Raw genomic sequence first — 18,012 nt, 5'->3', positions numbered from 1 at the left:
CATGTCCCCATACAGCCCCCTTTCCCCGTGACATGGTGGGTCCCCCCACAGCCCCCTCCACATATGACACGGTGGGTCCCCACACAGCCCCCTCCACCCTCGGCAAGGCAGGTCCCCACACAGCTCCCTCCACCCATGACACAGTGGGTCCCCACACAGCCCCCTCCACCCTTGGCAAGGCAGGTCCCCCCACGTAGCCCCCTCCCCCCATGACACGGTGGGTTCCCCCGCAGCCCCCTCCCCCCATTGTATGGTGGGGCCCCCCCCGGCCCCCTCCCCCCACGACACGGAGGGTCCCCCCCGCAGCCCCCTCCACCCGCCGTCCCCCCGCCGCCCGCCGCCGGCGCGCCGGAGCGGGTGTGCGCGGCGGACGGGGACTACATCCCCCAGCAGGCCGCGGGCCGGGGCAGCCTCCCGCTGCGCCCAGCCGCCTTCAAACAAAAGAGTTTTCCCCCCGCGGGGCTCCGCGCCGCCCCGCGCCCCGCCGGCCCTCCGCACACCCCGCCGGCGGCTGGGAGCCGGGGGCGGAGGCGGCGGCGGGGGGACCCCGGCGGGCTGGAAGTGCCTGGGCGAGGGAGCTCGGGTTACAGAGAGAAAGGGGCTTGGCCAGGCAGAGGGGAGGTGGGCGGAGGGTCCTTTTCTCTGTCTGTTTCTCTCCCTCTGCCTTTTTTTTTTTCCCTTCTCCCTCCCGAGCTCTTTGTGTCCCCCCCCCCCCCCCCCCCCACTCCCCTCCTCTCGCTCTCACACCCCCCCCCTCCCCAACCAACCACCACCACCCAACCCCCTCTCAAGTCTTTGTTAGCCATGCCTAGCCTGGTAGTACCAGGGATAATGGAAAGGAACGGGGGTTTCGGCGATTTAGGCTGTTTCGGTGGGAGCGGCAAAGACAGAGCGCTGCTGGAGGATGACCGGGCGCTGCAGCTCGCCCTGGACCAGCTCTGCCTGCTGGGGCTAGGCGAGCCTTCCTCCTCCTCCTCCTCCTCCGCCGTGGTGCTGGTGGAGGACAGCAACAACAACAACAATAACCCGCCGCCGCCGCCGCCGCAGCAGCCCCCGCCGCCGCCGCCGCCGCCGCAGCAGCAGCCGCCGCCACCGCCGCCGCCGCCGCCGCCGGCCCCGAAGGGCTCGTCGGCGCCCAGCGCCGGGGCGGCAGAGCCCAAGTTGTGCGCCTTGTACAAGGAGGCCGAGCTGCGGCTCAAGAGCAGCTCCAACACCACCGAGTGCGTCCCGGTGCCCAGCTCCGAGCACGTGGCCGAGATCGTGGGCCGGCAAGGTGAGCGCCGGCCGCCGCTCCCGGTGTCCCCCGTCCCCCTCCCCTCCTCTTCCCCCGCCCGGTCGGGCTCCTTCCTCGGGAAACTTCCCCCGCCGCCCGCGGCATCCCCGCGGACGGGAGGGTTGGGGACCGCCCCGCCGGGGGGCCCCGCCAACTTCCCCCGCGGCTCGCCCCTCGCCGCTCCCTCCTTCCCATTGTTCGGGGCCGGGGCCGGGGCCGGGGCCGGGCGGGCACCCGCGCCCCGGCCGGCTCAGTCCCGCCGGGGACAAAGCGGCGGGTGCAGCCCGCCTTCCCCCCACCTCCTCCTCCTCTCCGGGCGGAGTGGGACTCCCGGGGCTGCGGACGGGTCGCTGCTCTTGTGGCGGGGGGGGGGGCTCTTTTGGGAGGGTGGGAAATGTATAGGAATGCCTGCGTGGGCTGTCTGCACCGGAGCCCCGACCCCGTCGCTCCTCCGGTTCTGCGAAAGAGCCGTTCCTGAACCGCGCTCTCCGCCCTCCTCCTTTTTAAAAATAAATAAATAAATAAATAATAGAAAAAAAAATAAAGCGGATTGGGGGGAAGAAGGGAGTCGGGGCTGGTGGTCCGGCTGAGCCCGGCCCCAGCTCCCCGCACCCCGGCCGGGCTCGGCGCGGTGGGGGGAAAAATCCCCTTTGTTGGGTTCGGCGGAGCGAGGGGGGTGTGGTTGTGCCGGGGCTCGCCGGGGCCGGGCAGGCGAGCTGCGGGCCTAGTACGGGTCCAAAGAACCGATTAATGGAAGTTGAACTCCTTTTGCAACCATGTGACTGGCAGGGACCCCGGAACGGGCACCCGGCCGTCCCGCGTGGGCCCCACGCACGCCTCCGCCGCCCGGCTCCGCCGCTGACCACGCTCCGCGACAGTGATGCTTTTGTTCTCCTTACAGCTCTGTTCGGAGCGAGGTGGAATGGAGGAGGGCTTTTAAAAAAAAAAAAAAAATTATATATATATATACACCACACCCACTCTTAAGTCACCCCTCGCCCACCCCCACTGCTCCGGGCTCCCGAGTGTGCGTGTGGGGGCGAGGTGCGCTGCGGGGAGGGCATCTCCACGGAGCCGCCCGTTGGCATTGCGGGAGCCGGCGCAGGGTTAAAACATGGGGCTGGCGAGAGAAGTTTTGTGTCGCTTACAAAGGAAAAAAAAAAAAATAATAATAGTGTGGCTAAGTGGGATTTTTTTTTTTTTTTTCTTTCTCTAAGCAAGTAACTTGACGCTCTGGAAGTGTGATGGGCAGAGACTGCGGCTCCAAATCCAGATGCTTCCTCTTGGGTTGGGAATTGAAATCGCCCAAGCAGGGGGTTTGCAGTTTGACATGGGGGGGGTGGCTCCTCAGGGCCAGTGCTCCAGAAGGCGATGTCCAGAGGCTGAGGTGGGCAAGGGGAAGACAGGGACAGGGATACAAATGGCTAATGGCTGTGCATCGTTACGCTGGAGCATGTTATGGGAACAATGGGGCCTCTGGTGGCTTCAGCTCTCTCCCACTAGCGAAGCCAGAGGCCGGTCCCCATGCTGGGATGGAGAGTAGGCAGGAGTGCGGGGGCGGGGAATGCTGTCCTCCCCTGAAAGTCGGGGTGTCTGCAGTGGAGGGAACGGCTCTTGCTCCAGCTTCTCCTCTGCCACACCGGGATCGTGGCCCCCGTGCCGGCGAGCTGGGGAGACAGGGGCTGGAGAGGGGGGTGAAGGTATGGCTGAGAAGATCCTGCCTGGGCCTGATCCTCCCCATGACGCTTTTCTACCGCTGTGAGCCAAGCACGGCCAGAAACAGCGGGGCTTTGCACCAACTCTGCGCTGGTGGGTGCAAGGCGGTGGAGAATCAGGCCCCCTTTGTTTAATAAAGTTAGAAAAGAGAGAGGATTCAGCAGGCGGAATTGAGGGGAAACGTTAGACGATGCAGGAGGTGCCCAGGCTATTTTCCTCCTGGATCTCACTGCTGCCCCAAACTCTTGAGAAGGGGGTGTGTTTCGATGTGTTCAGTACGCAGCAGCATGTCCGTTGTGGCCAGAGTGATGGAGAGGAACGTGGAGACCTGGATTTTTTCCACCATTTTTAGTGTGTGTGAGGGCTTTCCCACATCTGGGAAAAACTGTCAGTGGGCCAGAGCCCCAGCAAGGCGGACTCGGCAGCGCTCCATCAGTTAGTGGGTCAGACAGTGTAAGCTGTGCCCCTTTATAGAGGCGGGTGGACCAGATCCTGTGCTGGTAGAAACCAAGATTGCTTCAGCAGAGTCCCTGCAGCCACAGCTCTTTACTCCAGCAGAGATTGTGGCCCACACTTATTTTTAAAGGCCTATAGGAATGTCTCCTGGGTCTTGTTTTTGTGTGGAAGGCCAGATTACGAGGGTTTGCCCTCAGATGGAGCTGGGTGCAGGGTACCCTGGGGGGCCGAATCCTGTGCTCTCATGGATGCCTGACTAGGAATCCTGGGGGGAACCCAGAATCTGCAGATTGTCACCCCCTTGGTAATACTACTCATGGGGCTGATGGTTTTCTAAGGAAATTAGTTAGTTTTATGGGTACTTGTGAGCAGGGTGATGAACATCCTGGAAAAGAGAGGGGAAAAAAAAAAGTAATAGTGAAATAAAAATTATTTCAGGGCTTTAATTGGTAACAGGGTTGAGCTTTTTCTTTATCTTCATATTTTCTGATCTGATGAACCACACTGTTCCTTCATATTATTTTAAAATAATACCTACCATCTTTGAAAGTGTACCTTACTGACACATGTATGTAAGAGGCCTGGATCTGGGCACGGAGGCCCTTCTACATGCATCTGGCAATGGGATTTCCACCTGCCATAAGACTGCCCTTCGCTTTGCTGGAAGAGTGTAAAGGCGCTTGAGTACAAATAAGGCTCAAGCCCCATATATTTTTATTGGAATGTTTGTAAGTGTGATTTGCGAAGAGGTTTAATTGTGGTGGAGGGGGTGGTGCCACTTTGAACGAGAGATGCTGCAGGACCTAAACCTGTGCTTGGCAGCTCCCTGCTTTCCCCGGGAACTGTTAACATGCCCTCACGGAGCCAATCGCGTGCTGGAAACCTCGCTCGAGTTTGCGGTGGTGCCGGTTTGTGTGCTGAATTCGAGCAGCGCTTCTTGAGCAGCGTGACCGCTAGCCGGGTGGGATGGGGGACTCACTGGGACAAGATCGGGGAGTGCTGAAAGGGTGACTTTGCGGGAATTGGCTGGACAGGTGCTGAGAACTGCTCCTCCACTGTGATGCCCCAGGGTCTGCGATGGAGAGCTGGGTGGCTGGTGGGGTGTGCGGGACTGCTTTGCAAATTGAAGGAGAGGAAACCGGAAAAGGAAGGATGAGGGGATGAAGTCATAACAATCCCTTTGATTGACGTTTATGACCTCTTCCACTCTGCCCCTGGCCATGGTTGGCAATGACTTCCCTTCCCTGGCTGGAAGGGGAGCCATGACCTCCACGTATGCCCTCCTGTTGCTGCTAGGGTGAGGAGCAGGGATGTTTCTGCCTGTGTCGCAGCTGCTGCGGATCATCCCCCTGTATCCTGGGTGCGTGGCAAGCGTGTGAACTCCAGTCATGCTGTGCTTGGGTGGCTAAACCTCCTGGCATGTGCCATTCTGGAGCTGGTCTGGGCCAGCGTGGTGCATTGGGGTGCTTAGTGGCTCTTGTATTTTGCCTGCCAACTCCTGGTGTGGGCATCTTCCCTGCAACACCCTTTCTGGGACTGCATGTGTTCTCAGAGATACGCAAATAAATTTGCCAGGGTGTAAAGACAAAGCGCTGAAGTGGTTTGCGGGTGCTTTTTGAGGAAATGGTGGGGCTCCAAGGGAGCTGCAAAGGAGAAGGTTCTTGCAACCCAAGGGTGTGGGTTGAGATGGGAGAGATGCTGCGAAGACTGGAGAGTGTCTAAAGGTGTCGCGCTTTGGCTGTTCAGACTGTGAACATAGAAAGGGGCAGAAATCCTCAGCCACTGAGGTGTCCAGGTTCTTCCCTAGAAGTCACCCGAGGCAGGTGTACATCAAACTGATGAAGATGTGTATCTGACTTTTCTGCCAGTGTTAAATCTGCTCCCACTGACAATCTGGGCTGCTGTCAGTGGAGCTAGGGAAGAAGCTGCTGGACTTTTAAGCGGGGCACATTTAAAGCTAGATTGGTAGTTAGGGAGACATGGTTATGGTTCTTTGTGTGCCTGGTGTGTACGGGCACAGGGAGAAGGTAGTGGGTTAGTTTGGCTTCCTGCTGCACAGAGCACAACAGTGCAAGCTGCCCGCTCCCAGCAGGTACCTTCCCTGTAAGAGTATTTTTGCTCTCATCATCAATAGTAGCATCCATTGTCACCTGTACCCAGAGACACCCTTTGATGAAGCATCTCCCAGCTTGCTCTAACTAGCCTGTTGTCAACAGGAATGAGATTATGTGAGAGAGGAGCTTAACATAAATTGCTCTTTCTTGGCAAGGTGAAGTCAAATAACAAGAGGCCCCACTAACCCCAGGTGATTGGGGCCCTTTGTATAGCTCCAAACATGCTCTAATGCTTTCAGCATTTAAAAATAGTCCAAGGAAGCCTTTTTCATTGAGGAAGTCTGATGATTGCAGCTCCCCCACCCACCATGTGGAGGTGGATGTACAGCATCCGAGCGAGAAGCAGCGAGGGGGTCAGATCCTGTTGTCTGCTTGCTTCGCGTAAATCTTGGAGCTAAAGCCACCAGGTCTGGTGGGGCCTGAAAAACCAACCTCCTTACGCTGCTCTAGCAGCTTGAGATGGGCCTTAAAGGGAGAGAGGAATTGCAGTCGGTGTCGGATTGTTATAAAGTGTTAATGAGAATCCATCTGAATTTACACCAAGGAAAAGTGCAGAACGGGATTGACTTTGTGCGGTTTGAACTAGAGGTGGGAGGAGAAAATGGGTCTGGGAGAGAGACAAAGGGAATTTTCTAGGAAGACACGCACACTCCTCTCATCGGATCGGCTGCTGGATGCCGCGCTGACCGAGTGAACCGCGCCGCAGCGCAGCCGGCCGGAATCTAGGGCAGTGGGAAAGCGTGCTGGCGTTGGGTGGGGGCCCCCACCCCCTGTTCCTGCCTTTGTCTGGCAGCCCCCTCCTCCTGCGTCCCCCCGTCGCCAGCTCGCCTTGCCCCGCTTTCCCCCGCACACCGTCCGGCTCCAAGCGTGTGCCGCGAGGCCGCGGCAGGATTGTGCCATGCAGGGGGCCGCGGTCACACCCACCCTGATGTGATGCATTGCTGGCGGAGAACGGCTGCTTGGGGCCAGGGGCTTCCAGCCCCAGTTTGCAACTTTCCTCCGCCGCACAAGGCGGCAATTGTCTGTGGCATCTGGGTTGTTGCTTTTGGGTCGCGTTGCTTTTTCTTTTTTTGTTCCGCCCCCCCCCCCTTTAATAAACAACTTTCATCGCTACGTGAAAAAGCTTAAAATTGCTGCACTGAAATGAGGTGTTTGCTTATTTTTGTGGTGTGGTGGTGTGTTGGGTTTTTTTTTTTCCCCTCCTTGTAAACACAACTTGCATCATCAGTACAATAAAACCTCAATGCAAAGAGATTTAGTTGTTTGTTTGTGGTCCTTTTGTGTGCATTTGTGTTTTTTGACACCACTTTCATCAGATTTTCAATGCAGCAAAATCTCACCCCACAGATATTCAGGAGGGTTTATTTGTGATGTTCTTTGTGTGCTTGTCTTTTAACATGGCTTTCATCTTAAATGGGAAAAGAATGCCCCACCTTAGCAGAGATATTTGAGGGTTGTTTATTTTATGGTCCTCTTTAATTTTATTACTATAACAGAAAAAAGACTAAGTCCTAATTTGCCCTTAGGCTCTCTTATACCACACCGGGAATGTCAAAATGTCCGAAGTGGGGTATTTACAAGTGTAATTTATACCAGTGCAGTGTAAAGGTGCCTTAGTATAAATGAGAAGAGGGCTAAAAATCTTTTGTCTGTAGAAATAATTTTGTATCTGATGAAAACAAGAAATATAAGGACCTGGGGTGATTTGTGTGGTGTGGTTTTTTTTGTTTGTTTTTTTTTTTTTTAATCACAAAAAAACAACCAAATAAAAAAAAACAACCTCAGGGCTGGATCCTTAGCTGTTTGCTGTAAGCTGGTACAGCACCTCTGATGCTTTCAGGTGAAGCCCACACTTCTGGGCATAAATTGGCACATGCTGGAGGCACGCCAGTTTGTGCCAGATAAGACCCTCCAGACTGCATCAGTAGCAGTACATACCTGTGCAGGATCTGGCCTTCTAGCAGCAGTAAGGAGAAGGTTGTCTCAGCAGCGGGTTTAACTCTGAATTTACACCGAAGTAAAATATCCGATGGAACTACTCCATAGGCATGGCTGCATTTTCCATTGCACTGTCCTTCTGCTGGCATTTACACAGTGCATGGTGCAGCAGGCACATGCAGTGCACATCCATCCCGGGCACCGCTCCGGCCTTTTCCTGCAGCCAGAGCAGTGCACGGGAGCCTCAGTGCAAACCACAGTGAAGCACGCTGGGTTTATGACACTCTGAGAAAAGATTTGGGATGGGTTCGTGCAAAGTAAACGGCAGTCAGATCGGATGCATCCTACACCCTTGTTGCCCTCGTGAGCAACTGCCTTAGCTGGACAGGTGGACCAAGCTCTTGCAGCCTTCTCTGTTAGTTTTGATGGAATTGTTTACTCCTAATGCAGGGGTAAGCAGAGAAGAGAATGTGGCTGTGCACCCACATCTTCCCCTGATTCTCCCCCCATCCGTCCCCAGTTTGGCAATGTCTAGACTCGATTTATTTATTTGTTTTTAGCCAGAGCTAGCTGCTCTACAGATTAATTCCAGTTAGATAACTGGTCTGGGTGCCAGAGGCTCAACCGTCCTCAAGGGTTTGTTCCTGTATGTTAACATTTGTGGCTTACTAGGGTAATTTGCAAACCCATTTACTTTGAGTCAATTGGCAATCAGTTAACTGAAGTTAAAAAGGAAAAGGGGTGGGGGGAGGAAATAATCACGCAAGCCTCCTTTGCAAAATGCTTTGGGATCTGTGTTATTGGCATAAAACAGAATAATAGAAGCTAGGTAGTGGAAACACAACAAGTAAGGGCTTAATTCTCTCTCGAATATAAAAATCTAACTGGCAGGAGTCTGCCAGGGATCAATTAGCTGATGTCTGCACACTGCCTTAAAGAGTAGAACACTACAGCAAAGTTATATATTATTATAGTTTCTAGAGGTTCTTTTCTCCTCTTAGTTTTACATTTTTAACACCACCTACTAAGCAGTTCTCTCCCCTTTTAGTAATCCACCAAGTAAAGTGGTTTGTTGCATGTTGTTTTCAAATTTCAGTTACACATGAATAAAGCCTTTCATTAAAAAAAAAAAACATACAGGACAAATTTCACTTGAAAAAAGCACATAGGACCGTGCTACTCATCCGGCCAGGGTATAAAGGGCCACATCCTGATCTGGCTGTGCTCGTGTCAGAAATGGAGCGATGTCAAAGAAGGCTCAGCCCTTCTTTAGTTGTGGGAAGCAAGGTCAGGGTTGGGGCTGAGGTGGACTGAGAGCCTTGGCACTGAGTGGGTAAGTCAGATTTAAGTCCGGCCTGATTTTAGCTGATGTAAATCAGTGCAGCTCTCTTGGAAGTTGGTGGAGTTATCTGGATTTATGCTGCTGATGGCTTGGCCTGTTGTCTGCACCAATTTAGAGCTGCTAGAGATCTGGGCCACTGAACCTGCTGGGCTGCTGGTCTTGATGGAGTTGGTCTAATTTCCTGTGGGGTTATTTTCTCCAGTTTTTAAGCACAGGATCCCCCATCTGTCTGTCTCTGCAAAGCTGGCTTTCCTGTCTGCAGGCCTGCACGGAGACCCTCCCTCCTCCTCCCCCTGCTTCTCACACCATCGACTGCACCATGCGTCCTTTTGTCCGTTTCTAGATCCTCCCTCCCCCTCTCACCATGCCCTCTCCTTGCCTGTCTCCCTTTTGCCATTTTGGGGTGTCTCTCCTTTGCCTCCACACCCCTAATTCTCCTCCCTCTCAGAGGGATCACAACATGCCTCTCCCTCAATTTCCATCACCTTTCCTCCATCTCTAACTCCCTCCCACCCCTCCAGCTCGTGTAACTCGCTTACATTTGCCCTCATTCATGTGTATTCCTTGCCACCGTTTCCTTCCATCTGTCCCCAGCATGGAGCCCCTGTCCTTTGTCACTGCTCTGCTTGCCTGACCCTCCGTGTCGCCTCCTTGATTGTTTCCTGTCGTGCTGGGCTCAGATCCCTCTCCCCCCACACGCAGTCATTGTCCCGTAGCTTAGAAAAATGCCAAACCCAAGCCAGCCCTGACAAATGCCCACCTGAGGTCCTTTTGCAAACGACAGCAAGACTTGTGCTCCTGGGAGGCAGTACGTGGGTCACTGGGGAATTCAGAAAATGCTACTTTGGTCTGGGGTGATGCACGGGAGTAATTTTCAGCGCGGATGCTTGCCGCTAACACCCCCTTTCTTTCCATGCAACGCTCCGGTGGTATCCCTGGGGAAATGGTGGCATCTCGGTTAATCTTCCTAAGATGGAATCTCCATCTTTGGAGCGAGTGGCATAGGAGCGGGGCAGGGAAATGTCTGCCAGAGATGGGTCAGAGAGAGCCGACCCTGCCCTGGGACTGCGGGAGGGCATAGGTGACATATTATGGTTTTATCCTGCCCTCCACGGGCTCCTTGGGATGAACCTTTATTCTGTGATTTTGTCTGCATGGTTTTATTCTACAGTTGTGTCGTGCCTAGCACCATAAAGTCTTGCTCTTTGGGTTTCCTAAATGCCAATAACACAACACTGTAGATGACCATCGGTCCACATCAACTGTTTAGAAACTGTACTAAACAAAGCATTGCAAATATACTTCAGGGTGCACACTCAGTGGGGAGTAACATGTGAGCTACATTGGACTTGGCAGGGGGTGGATTTGGTTTGGATTTTGGGGATTTGCCCAGCTCCTTCTCTGGGTCAGATCTAGCATTTCCATTCCCCAGGAATGTGAAATTAGTGGCTTAGGAATGGGTTTAATGCAGCAGCATCGCAATGCCAAGTATTAAAAAAAGTTTTGCAGTAACGCAGAGCAAGAGACAGCCATTCTTCCCATTCCACAAAAGGGGGACTGAGGCTCAAAAGAGCTGAAGTAGCTCTGAGGAGTTAAAAGTCGCATTGGGAGTCGACAGTGAAGTCAGGATTCGCCGACATGTGTCCTACACCAATGCTAAGACCCTCTGACAGGCGGTGGGGTTTCGAAGCTGTGCTGGGAGGTTTTGTGTTCGCGCAGTCTCCTGCAGTTTGACGAGGCTGCACCCCAGTCCCATGCGATGTTGCAAGATGCGAGTGTGACCTGTCAGGCTGAGTGTGCTTTGTGCAGCTGAAACTATTGGTTGTACCATGTGTGGTGCCTGCCACCGCTGTGAGTGCGGGGAATTATTCTCGTCAGCTGTAGTGGCACAAGGCTCTGTTTTTATCACTAAAGGTGCGGGGTTCGATTCTTGCTAATGATACGTGGTGGTGGGATCGTTACGTTCCTGTAAATACCCCGATGTCACAAGTCTGTGTCTCATGAGATGAGCTGCAGATAAGTGGCAGCACTAAGTGAGTGGCAGCCCTGAATTCCCAGCTGGGAGAGATGTTGTTATTTATTAGGATCTGTATAAATAATAATGTTCCAGCCAAAGAGCTGAGGAATCTTAATTTCTTGGTAGCAGAAGCATCGTGTGCAGGTCGTCTTGTATTAAAGTACGATGTCAGTGTAGTATGTTGAGGAAAACTTGCTGGTGTCAGATGGTCAGAGGAGAGGACAAGAGATGGGCTCCTTTTGGGGAGAGAAGATGGGGTGGGGGTGGGGAGGGGGATCTCACAGAGGTTTCAATGCCATATCCTGATCCTCTTGTTCCATGAGCCCTGAGTCGGACACCTGAATCCTTGGGAAACCAGGGCAAAATGCTTACCTTACTCCATCTGCACTTGTAGAAATGCGGTGCCCTGGAGAATTGCATTTTTTTATTTTTCTTAGAGACCCGAGCTTAGAGCAAACCTCCCTGCAGAGGAAGCCCCAGTCTGCATGGGAACTTGGTGCCAGGCTTTGAAAATGCCTTCGGGCACAGAGTAAGGCTTTTGGAGAGAGGGGTCAGAGGGATGGCAGCAGGGAGGGTTTCCAGAAGTAGTTTAGAAAACTGTGCCACATCTGTAAAAATACTTGGTTGCTTGATGGCATCCTAGTGTCATCTAGGAACCTGGAGTCACACAGCTGGCTCTAAACCCCTCTAAAAAACGATTTGGAAGCCAAAACATACTGAAAAGCCTCTTGCCTTTTTTGGAAAAGCAGAAGGATGTTTTCTGAGCTCTAAGGAGCAAGGGGAATAGGTTTGGTGGGCTCCAGGAAGGTGGATACTGATCTACAAAAGCACTGGGATGGCAAGTGACGTCAGGAAAGGGTCTGAGTGCCCGGATCACTGTGCTGGGGAGGCCTGCAGCCATCAGTGTTTGATACAGCAGATGGAGAGTCAAGGGCAAAACACAGCCCTTGGCTGGATGGCCTCCCCTCCCCGGGCAGCCAGCGCCGTGCCTTCACTGCAGCTTCTGGTGAGCGCCAGGAGCAAGGGTCTGTGCACAGCCTGTGGTGGGGCTCTACATGGACATGGGAAGGCAGCCCTGCCTCATTTCTTGCTGTTTTGACCCTAAAACAAATACTGGCATCCTGCTACCCCCTGGCCTTCTAGCAGTGCTGACAATTGGGGTCCCACTGTATCTGAGGTGGGGAGCCCAAATTGCTGCATCTCTGCTACCCACACCCCCCCCAAACTTGGCCTCCCAAAAGTGATCCAGGTCACACCAGATTCACCCCAAAAGCTCCACAGTAGGACAAGAGTCCCCATGGAGGGCTCTGCAATCTTGAGTTATGGCAGACGGCTCTCCCCTCGTGCTCCCTGTGAGCTGGCATGGAGTGGCCAAGGGGCTCCACATCAGCCATGCCTGTCCATGGACTCAGCATCCCCCTGCTTTCTCCTGTCATCTCCAGCCTCTCCCACAGCCCTGTGTGTCAGCCAAATCTTTCCTGTCCTGAGAGCCGCTCTGATGAGAGGAGAGCCAGGGTGGCCATCTTCTCTGAGGGGCAACATGGCGGGGCCTGGGCCTCAGCAGGAACAGGCTTCCTCACAGGGACCGCTGGCCCTTGGGGAGGGCTTGAATTCCCCCCCTTCCCAGCTCCCTGGTGCCTGGGGGGGTGTGAAAGGGAGATCTCTGAGGGGTGATTGCTGAGGAGTGGCTGATTTCTGAGGGGAGGCGGCTGAGGGGGATTGCGTGTTGGGGGGGCAGCACACAAAATGGCGACACCCACCTGAGGATGAGGGAGCTGGGAGCTCCTGAGGGTTGAGCTCTCTGGGGATGGTGCAGGGAAGCCTTCCTCTGGCATTTCTCCTGTCAGGGTTAGTGAGGAAAGGGCCTTTCCCTCATTTTAGGTCCCCAGGCAGTGGCTGTTGTGGGTACAGGGCCTGCTGAAAACATGACAGCTCAGCCTGGTTTCCTGAGGAGAGGGGAGGGTGGTGGGACAGCCTCTCTAACCTTCCTGCCTTCTTTTCTCTCTCTTCCCCAAGGCTGCAAGATCAAAGCCCTGCGGGCAAAGACCAACACCTACATCAAGACTCCAGTGCGGGGTGAGGAGCCAGTCTTCATGGTGACGGGACGGCGGGAGGACGTGGCCATGGCCCGGCGGGAGATCATCTCTGCCGCCGAGCACTTCTCCATGATCAGGGCCTCCCGCAACAAGGCTGGCACCACTTTTGGCAGTGCTCCCACCTTGCCGGGGCAAGTCACCATCCGGGTGCGTGTGCCCTACCGTGTGGTGGGCTTGGTGGTGGGCCCCAAAGGAGCCACCATCAAGCGGATCCAGCAGCAGACCAACACCTACATTATCACACCCAGCCGGGACCGGGACCCCGTCTTTGAAATCACCGGTGCACCAGGCAATGTTGAGCGTGCCCGGGAGGAGATTGAGACCCACATCGCAGTGAGGACGGGCAAGATCCTGGAGTACAACAATGAGAATGACTTCCTCTCCAGCAGCCCCGACTCCGGCATGGAGAACCGCTACTCGGAGGCCTGGCGGGTCCATACGCCGGCGCCGGGCTGCAAGCCCCTCTCCACCTTCCGGCAGAACAGCCTGGGGTGCATCGGCGACTGCTCCGTTGACCCCGTCTACGAGACCCCCCGGCTGAATGACCAAAACGACTTCAATTATGGTTACCTCTTCCCCAACTATGGCGTGAACAAGCAAGATCTGTATTACGGGGTGCCGGAGTCGGGTGCCCCAATGTGGGCTGGGCAGGAGAACACCAACCCTGTCTCAGTGCTCTTCTCGAAGCAGCAGCGGTCCAGCAGTACTGGCGCCATCCACCCAAATTCACATCGCTCCCCATCCTCCTCTATCCAAGAGCCCAATCTCTCTGGTCTCCCCAGGCGGTCGCAGGGGGAACCGCTCCAAGGGTTTTCCAAGCTGGGGACGACTACTGCTGCCCGGACGTCTGTCTCCAGCAGCCGCGAGTGCATGGTGTGTTTCGAAAGCGAAGTTACGGCAGCTCTGGTGCCGTGCGGCCACAACCTCTTCTGCATGGAGTGTGCCGTGAGGATCTGTGAGAGGACTGATCCAGAGTGCCCGGTTTGCCACGCTGCAGCCACTCAGGCCATTAGAATATTTTCCTAAAGAGACAGAGCAGGGCATTGGGGTGGGGGGTGGGGGTAGGAAGGGAGCGTGGGGGGGTCCAGGAAAGAAAAATGATGATGATAATAATAATAATAATGATAATAATAATAATAATAATAATGACATCTGAAGAACAAACGAATGAAAGAATAAATTAATTTAAAGAAGAAGAAGAAGAAAAAAAAGAAATTATTTTACAAGCAATGTATGTTATTTTTTAAAAAAAAAAGTGAATAATAAAATTAAAATGAATAGCAAAGCCAGAAATTTTGAAGGGCGAACAATGCTCCAGCCTGCAATGTCTTTTTTAAAACAAGTACTCTGAACGCACACTCGGATCTCGCAAGCAAAGCGGTTTAGTTCAGTTTTTTTTGGTGGTGAGATTGGGACTTCTCTGCATTGACCAAGCCAGGCCATCTTGATCAGACGGGGAAGGGAGCAGGGACATGGGGAGGGCCCTGCCAGCCTTTCTTCTCCAGCCACGTTCAATCTTCATCTTGGTCTGAAGCCCCTACTCTCCTCCCCCCCAGGGATGTCAGCCCAACTGGGAGCTCAGAAAGAAACAAATAGAAAGAAAGGAAAACGGATGACGGGGATTTAGAAAAACAAAAAAGAAACCATCAACCTCTGGGAACCTGTTAGAACGAGGGCACAACTGTATTACCTCAAAGATTTAAACAAAAAAAAACCACAGCAGCTAAAGAACTTTTATTGTTTTCCTTTTTTTCTAAAAAAAACCAAACAAAAAACCACAAAAAAAAGAAAATCAAAAAAGAAGATGAAGAAATAAAAATGACGCCAGTGAAACTGAAGAAGGTTTGGAAGAACCTATTGGAATCACACTGGGCGATTAGCATTTATTTTATTATTCTGAGCCACCATGGAGTCTGGAACTTTGTTCTTTTTTCCTTATCCGAGCAGGGATTTGTTCATCAGACGAATCAGGAGTCACTAACAGGGTATTTCAAAAGCAGTCCTGAGTTCCCATCCATGGGGGGAGTGTATTGACTTCCACGTTTCCGTAGTTCAGTCTTCATCCTTTTTTCCAAGTGATGCCAGCTGCAGCTACACACAACACGCATGCACACGCACACACACATGCACACACATAACATTGTGCTTTTCTTTTCTTAAAAAATATATATATCGCACCAAAACCTAAGAAAGACGATCATGCAATACAGGCAATGAGCCCATATGAAACCAACATGCATCCCAACAGAAAGCAAAAAAAACCCCAAGTTTATATATATAATTTTGTTGTTGTTGTTTTTAAACTGGACCAAAACTTTTGTTACCCAAAACCGAGTGGGGGAAAAAAAAGAAGAAAAAGTTATTTCTTTATGGACCAAAACCTCTTCAGCTGTCCTTTACCTGGATCTTCCTGAGGTTGGCCACTTTTATATATTATATTTTTTTCAGAATGAAACAAAACAAAAAAAAATTGCCTTGTTGAACATCCTTTAATCATTTCAAGACTCCTGGTTTTGTTAAATCAGATACTTTTTAAACCATTGGGAAGTGGGAGAGGATGGGCTTTGAATCTGGCTTCTGTGCCAATGCACACAAGATGCAAGCCAGCATCTTAACATCATCAGGTTTGTTCAACCAGTTTCTGGATGCCAAAATGCTGTGATGGTAAAGATGTGTGTTGGATTAACCTATCAAGTACCAGTATACCTATCTATAAATATATGTGTATATATATATATAGGCACTTAACTCATCAAGCACCTATATATATATATATGTGTATATAAAAGCATATATATATATAATTTTTCTCCCACCACCACCACTTCCCCATTTCCTACCCCTCGACTTCTGCTCACAGATCCTGGACCCTGATTTAGAACTGAACCAACAAGTTTCACAACTTGGCAGAGACAGTTCTACAGCAAAAAAAAAAAAAAAAAAAAAAAAAAAAAGCCCGAGATTTTTTTTCCCCTTCAGTTACAGGAGACTTTATTTTCATCGTAATAGTGTTCCTGGGAACATCCCCTCTTCTGCTCAGTTTGCCGCCGCTTGCTCCCGGTTGCTGCCTCCACCCCGGTATGGTCTGCTCGAGCCATCCTCGGTCACCGGAGGAGAGGCTGAGCTTGCCACTCTCGGGGCAGGCCGTTCCGGTGCTCTGTGTCGATAAAGATCCACTTTCGATCTTCAGATATCAGGTGGAGGGGCATAAAATGATGTGCCTCCACCATTTTGCATCAACGGTAAAATATTACATAGGGGCAAGAGGTAGATGGAGGGGTGGACAACGTTCCTAGGCTCTGAAGTGGATGCTGATGTTTTGGAAAAAGTAAAAAAAAAAAAAAAAATGTGCTAAAGGGACACTATCAGGTCGAATTTGTACTCACCTCCTCCCCAAAGCTTTAAGAAATCTCCGGCTGCTTGGTTCTCCCGGCCCTGTGGTGCGCACAGCCATTTGCACCAGGACCGGGTTGGGATGTGAGCGCTGCCCCGGGGAAAGCGCCGTGTTTTGGACCCGCCGGTGTGGGTGCCATGTGGGAGCCATGGGGCAACAGAGGGCTGGGGATGCTGGCCAGCCCTGCTCCGGCCAAACTCCCAAAGGCTCCACGGCCTGGTGCTGTCCCAGGGCACAGATGTGAAAGTCATCCTCCCGTGGAAGCGTGGCCTCGGCAAAGGCTTCATTGCCCTGGCCAGCTCTGGCCATGTCCTTTCTAAAAGTGGCCCAGTTCTCGTTCAAAATCTGGCTTCGGTTTGGTCCCAGTAAAGGAAGGGGAAGGGAGAGGGGCAACATTTCTGTTCTCTGGGCAGTAACCTCTCCCCTCCCTACCTACACACCACCTCCTCCGTCATGTTCCATCCCCCCACCCCAGGGTTGTATTTTAACCGTTCATTGTGCAAATTTCTCCCGCTGATGTCGAGAGAGTGGTTGGGGCAAGAGCTGGGTTACAGGGGTGGGTGGGGGGGGGGGGGGGGGGGGATCCAACCACCCTTCAAAGGGGCATTCGGAAATGTTCGTGTTGGTAATGGAGGGGATTTAGCTGGAAACTGCAACGGCAAATGCTTCCCTGGCCAAGTCCCCCGGGGCCGATATGTTAGTTGAGTGACTAGTCGTTCTTGGCTGAGTGAAGTCTGTTCGTGGTAATGTGAGCAAGTTTTTGATCAATGTCTTTATTTGATGCCAGGTTGTGAAGAGGTGGGTGGGAGCGGGGAGGGGGGAAGGAGACACCCGTGTCGGGGACCTGGGGTGGGGGGGACCTATTCTAGCACTGACCCGAGGGAGTGGGGAGGGGGGAAGGTGAGGGGGGCTCTTGTTTGCTCCTTTTATCTCCTCCCTTACCTTAACGAGCGAAAACGATGTAAAAGCCTCCTGCATGCTGAAAAATGTTAGAGAAAAAAAAAAAACCTTTCTTTAAAAAAAAAAAAAAGGAAAAAAAAAGGAATAATGACCCAAACAAACGTCCATGCTTGCTGATCGGAACCATAGGGGGGCTGTCCGTCTGTCCAGGCAGCGGCATGTCTGCCCCTCTCTGCAGACGAGGTTCCTACTCAAGTCTCCAAGTTGGCCTTTAATAAAATCTTCAGTTCCAATAACCTTTATATATATATATATATACATATATATATACATATACATATATATTAAAAGAAAGCTTGATGTAGCAGTTCTAGTTTAAAATGAATAGAAGTATTTCGGCCCCTGTTTTATTTTGATTTCTCCTTTTCCCCGGCTTTCCCCCATACCCCGACCAACTCCATATTTTGATGTAGCAACTTTGGAAGAAAGAAAAACAGGCGCTGTAAAACGCACCGAGAGCTACCTCTGGCCTGAGAGGGGGCTGCAGGGGGGGCTTGGGCAGTGCAGGAGAGCTGCAGCCCCCACCGCTCCCTGACCTGTCGGGGGTACCCAGAGAGGGGCAGTGCCAGGCCCTGCCTGTTAGCATCCATGGGGAGCCCGGTTGCGGGGCTTAAACAACAAATTTGCGTAACTTTTTTTTTTTTTTCCTCTCTTTTTAAATATATGTATATATATAAAAACCTTAAAAAAAATAAAATAAAAACAA

The 18,012-nt window shown here is 52.4% G+C and overlaps 1 protein-coding gene across 2 annotated transcripts; it reads left to right on the top strand.

The window, feature by feature from the left end:
• The first annotated feature begins 772 nt into the window (after positions 1-772).
• Positions 773-16,888, top strand: MEX3A (mex-3 RNA binding family member A). Of its 2 annotated transcripts, XR_003925170.1 has the most exons (3): positions 773-1,273; positions 12,873-15,367; positions 15,932-16,888. XR_003925170.1 is itself a non-coding variant. In XM_030026731.1 (2 exons), exons 1-2 carry the CDS (start codon positions 805-807, stop codon positions 13,976-13,978), a joined length of 1,575 nt encoding a protein of 524 aa, XP_029882591.1. In that variant the 5' UTR covers positions 773-804; the 3' UTR covers positions 13,979-16,888. The 2 variants fall into 2 exon arrangements, 1 of the variants encoding a protein (XP_029882591.1); XM_030026731.1 differs by having other exon boundaries at positions 12,873-16,888.
• The last annotated feature ends 1,124 nt before the right edge of the window (positions 16,889-18,012 follow it).

Source organism: Aquila chrysaetos, chromosome 9, assembly GCF_900496995.4.
Source record: "Aquila chrysaetos chrysaetos chromosome 9, bAquChr1.4, whole genome shotgun sequence".
Classification (NCBI taxonomy): domain Eukaryota; kingdom Metazoa; phylum Chordata; class Aves; order Accipitriformes; family Accipitridae; genus Aquila; species Aquila chrysaetos.
Note: the sequence above shows the minus strand (reverse complement) of the source record. Positions and strands in the feature narration are given on the sequence as shown.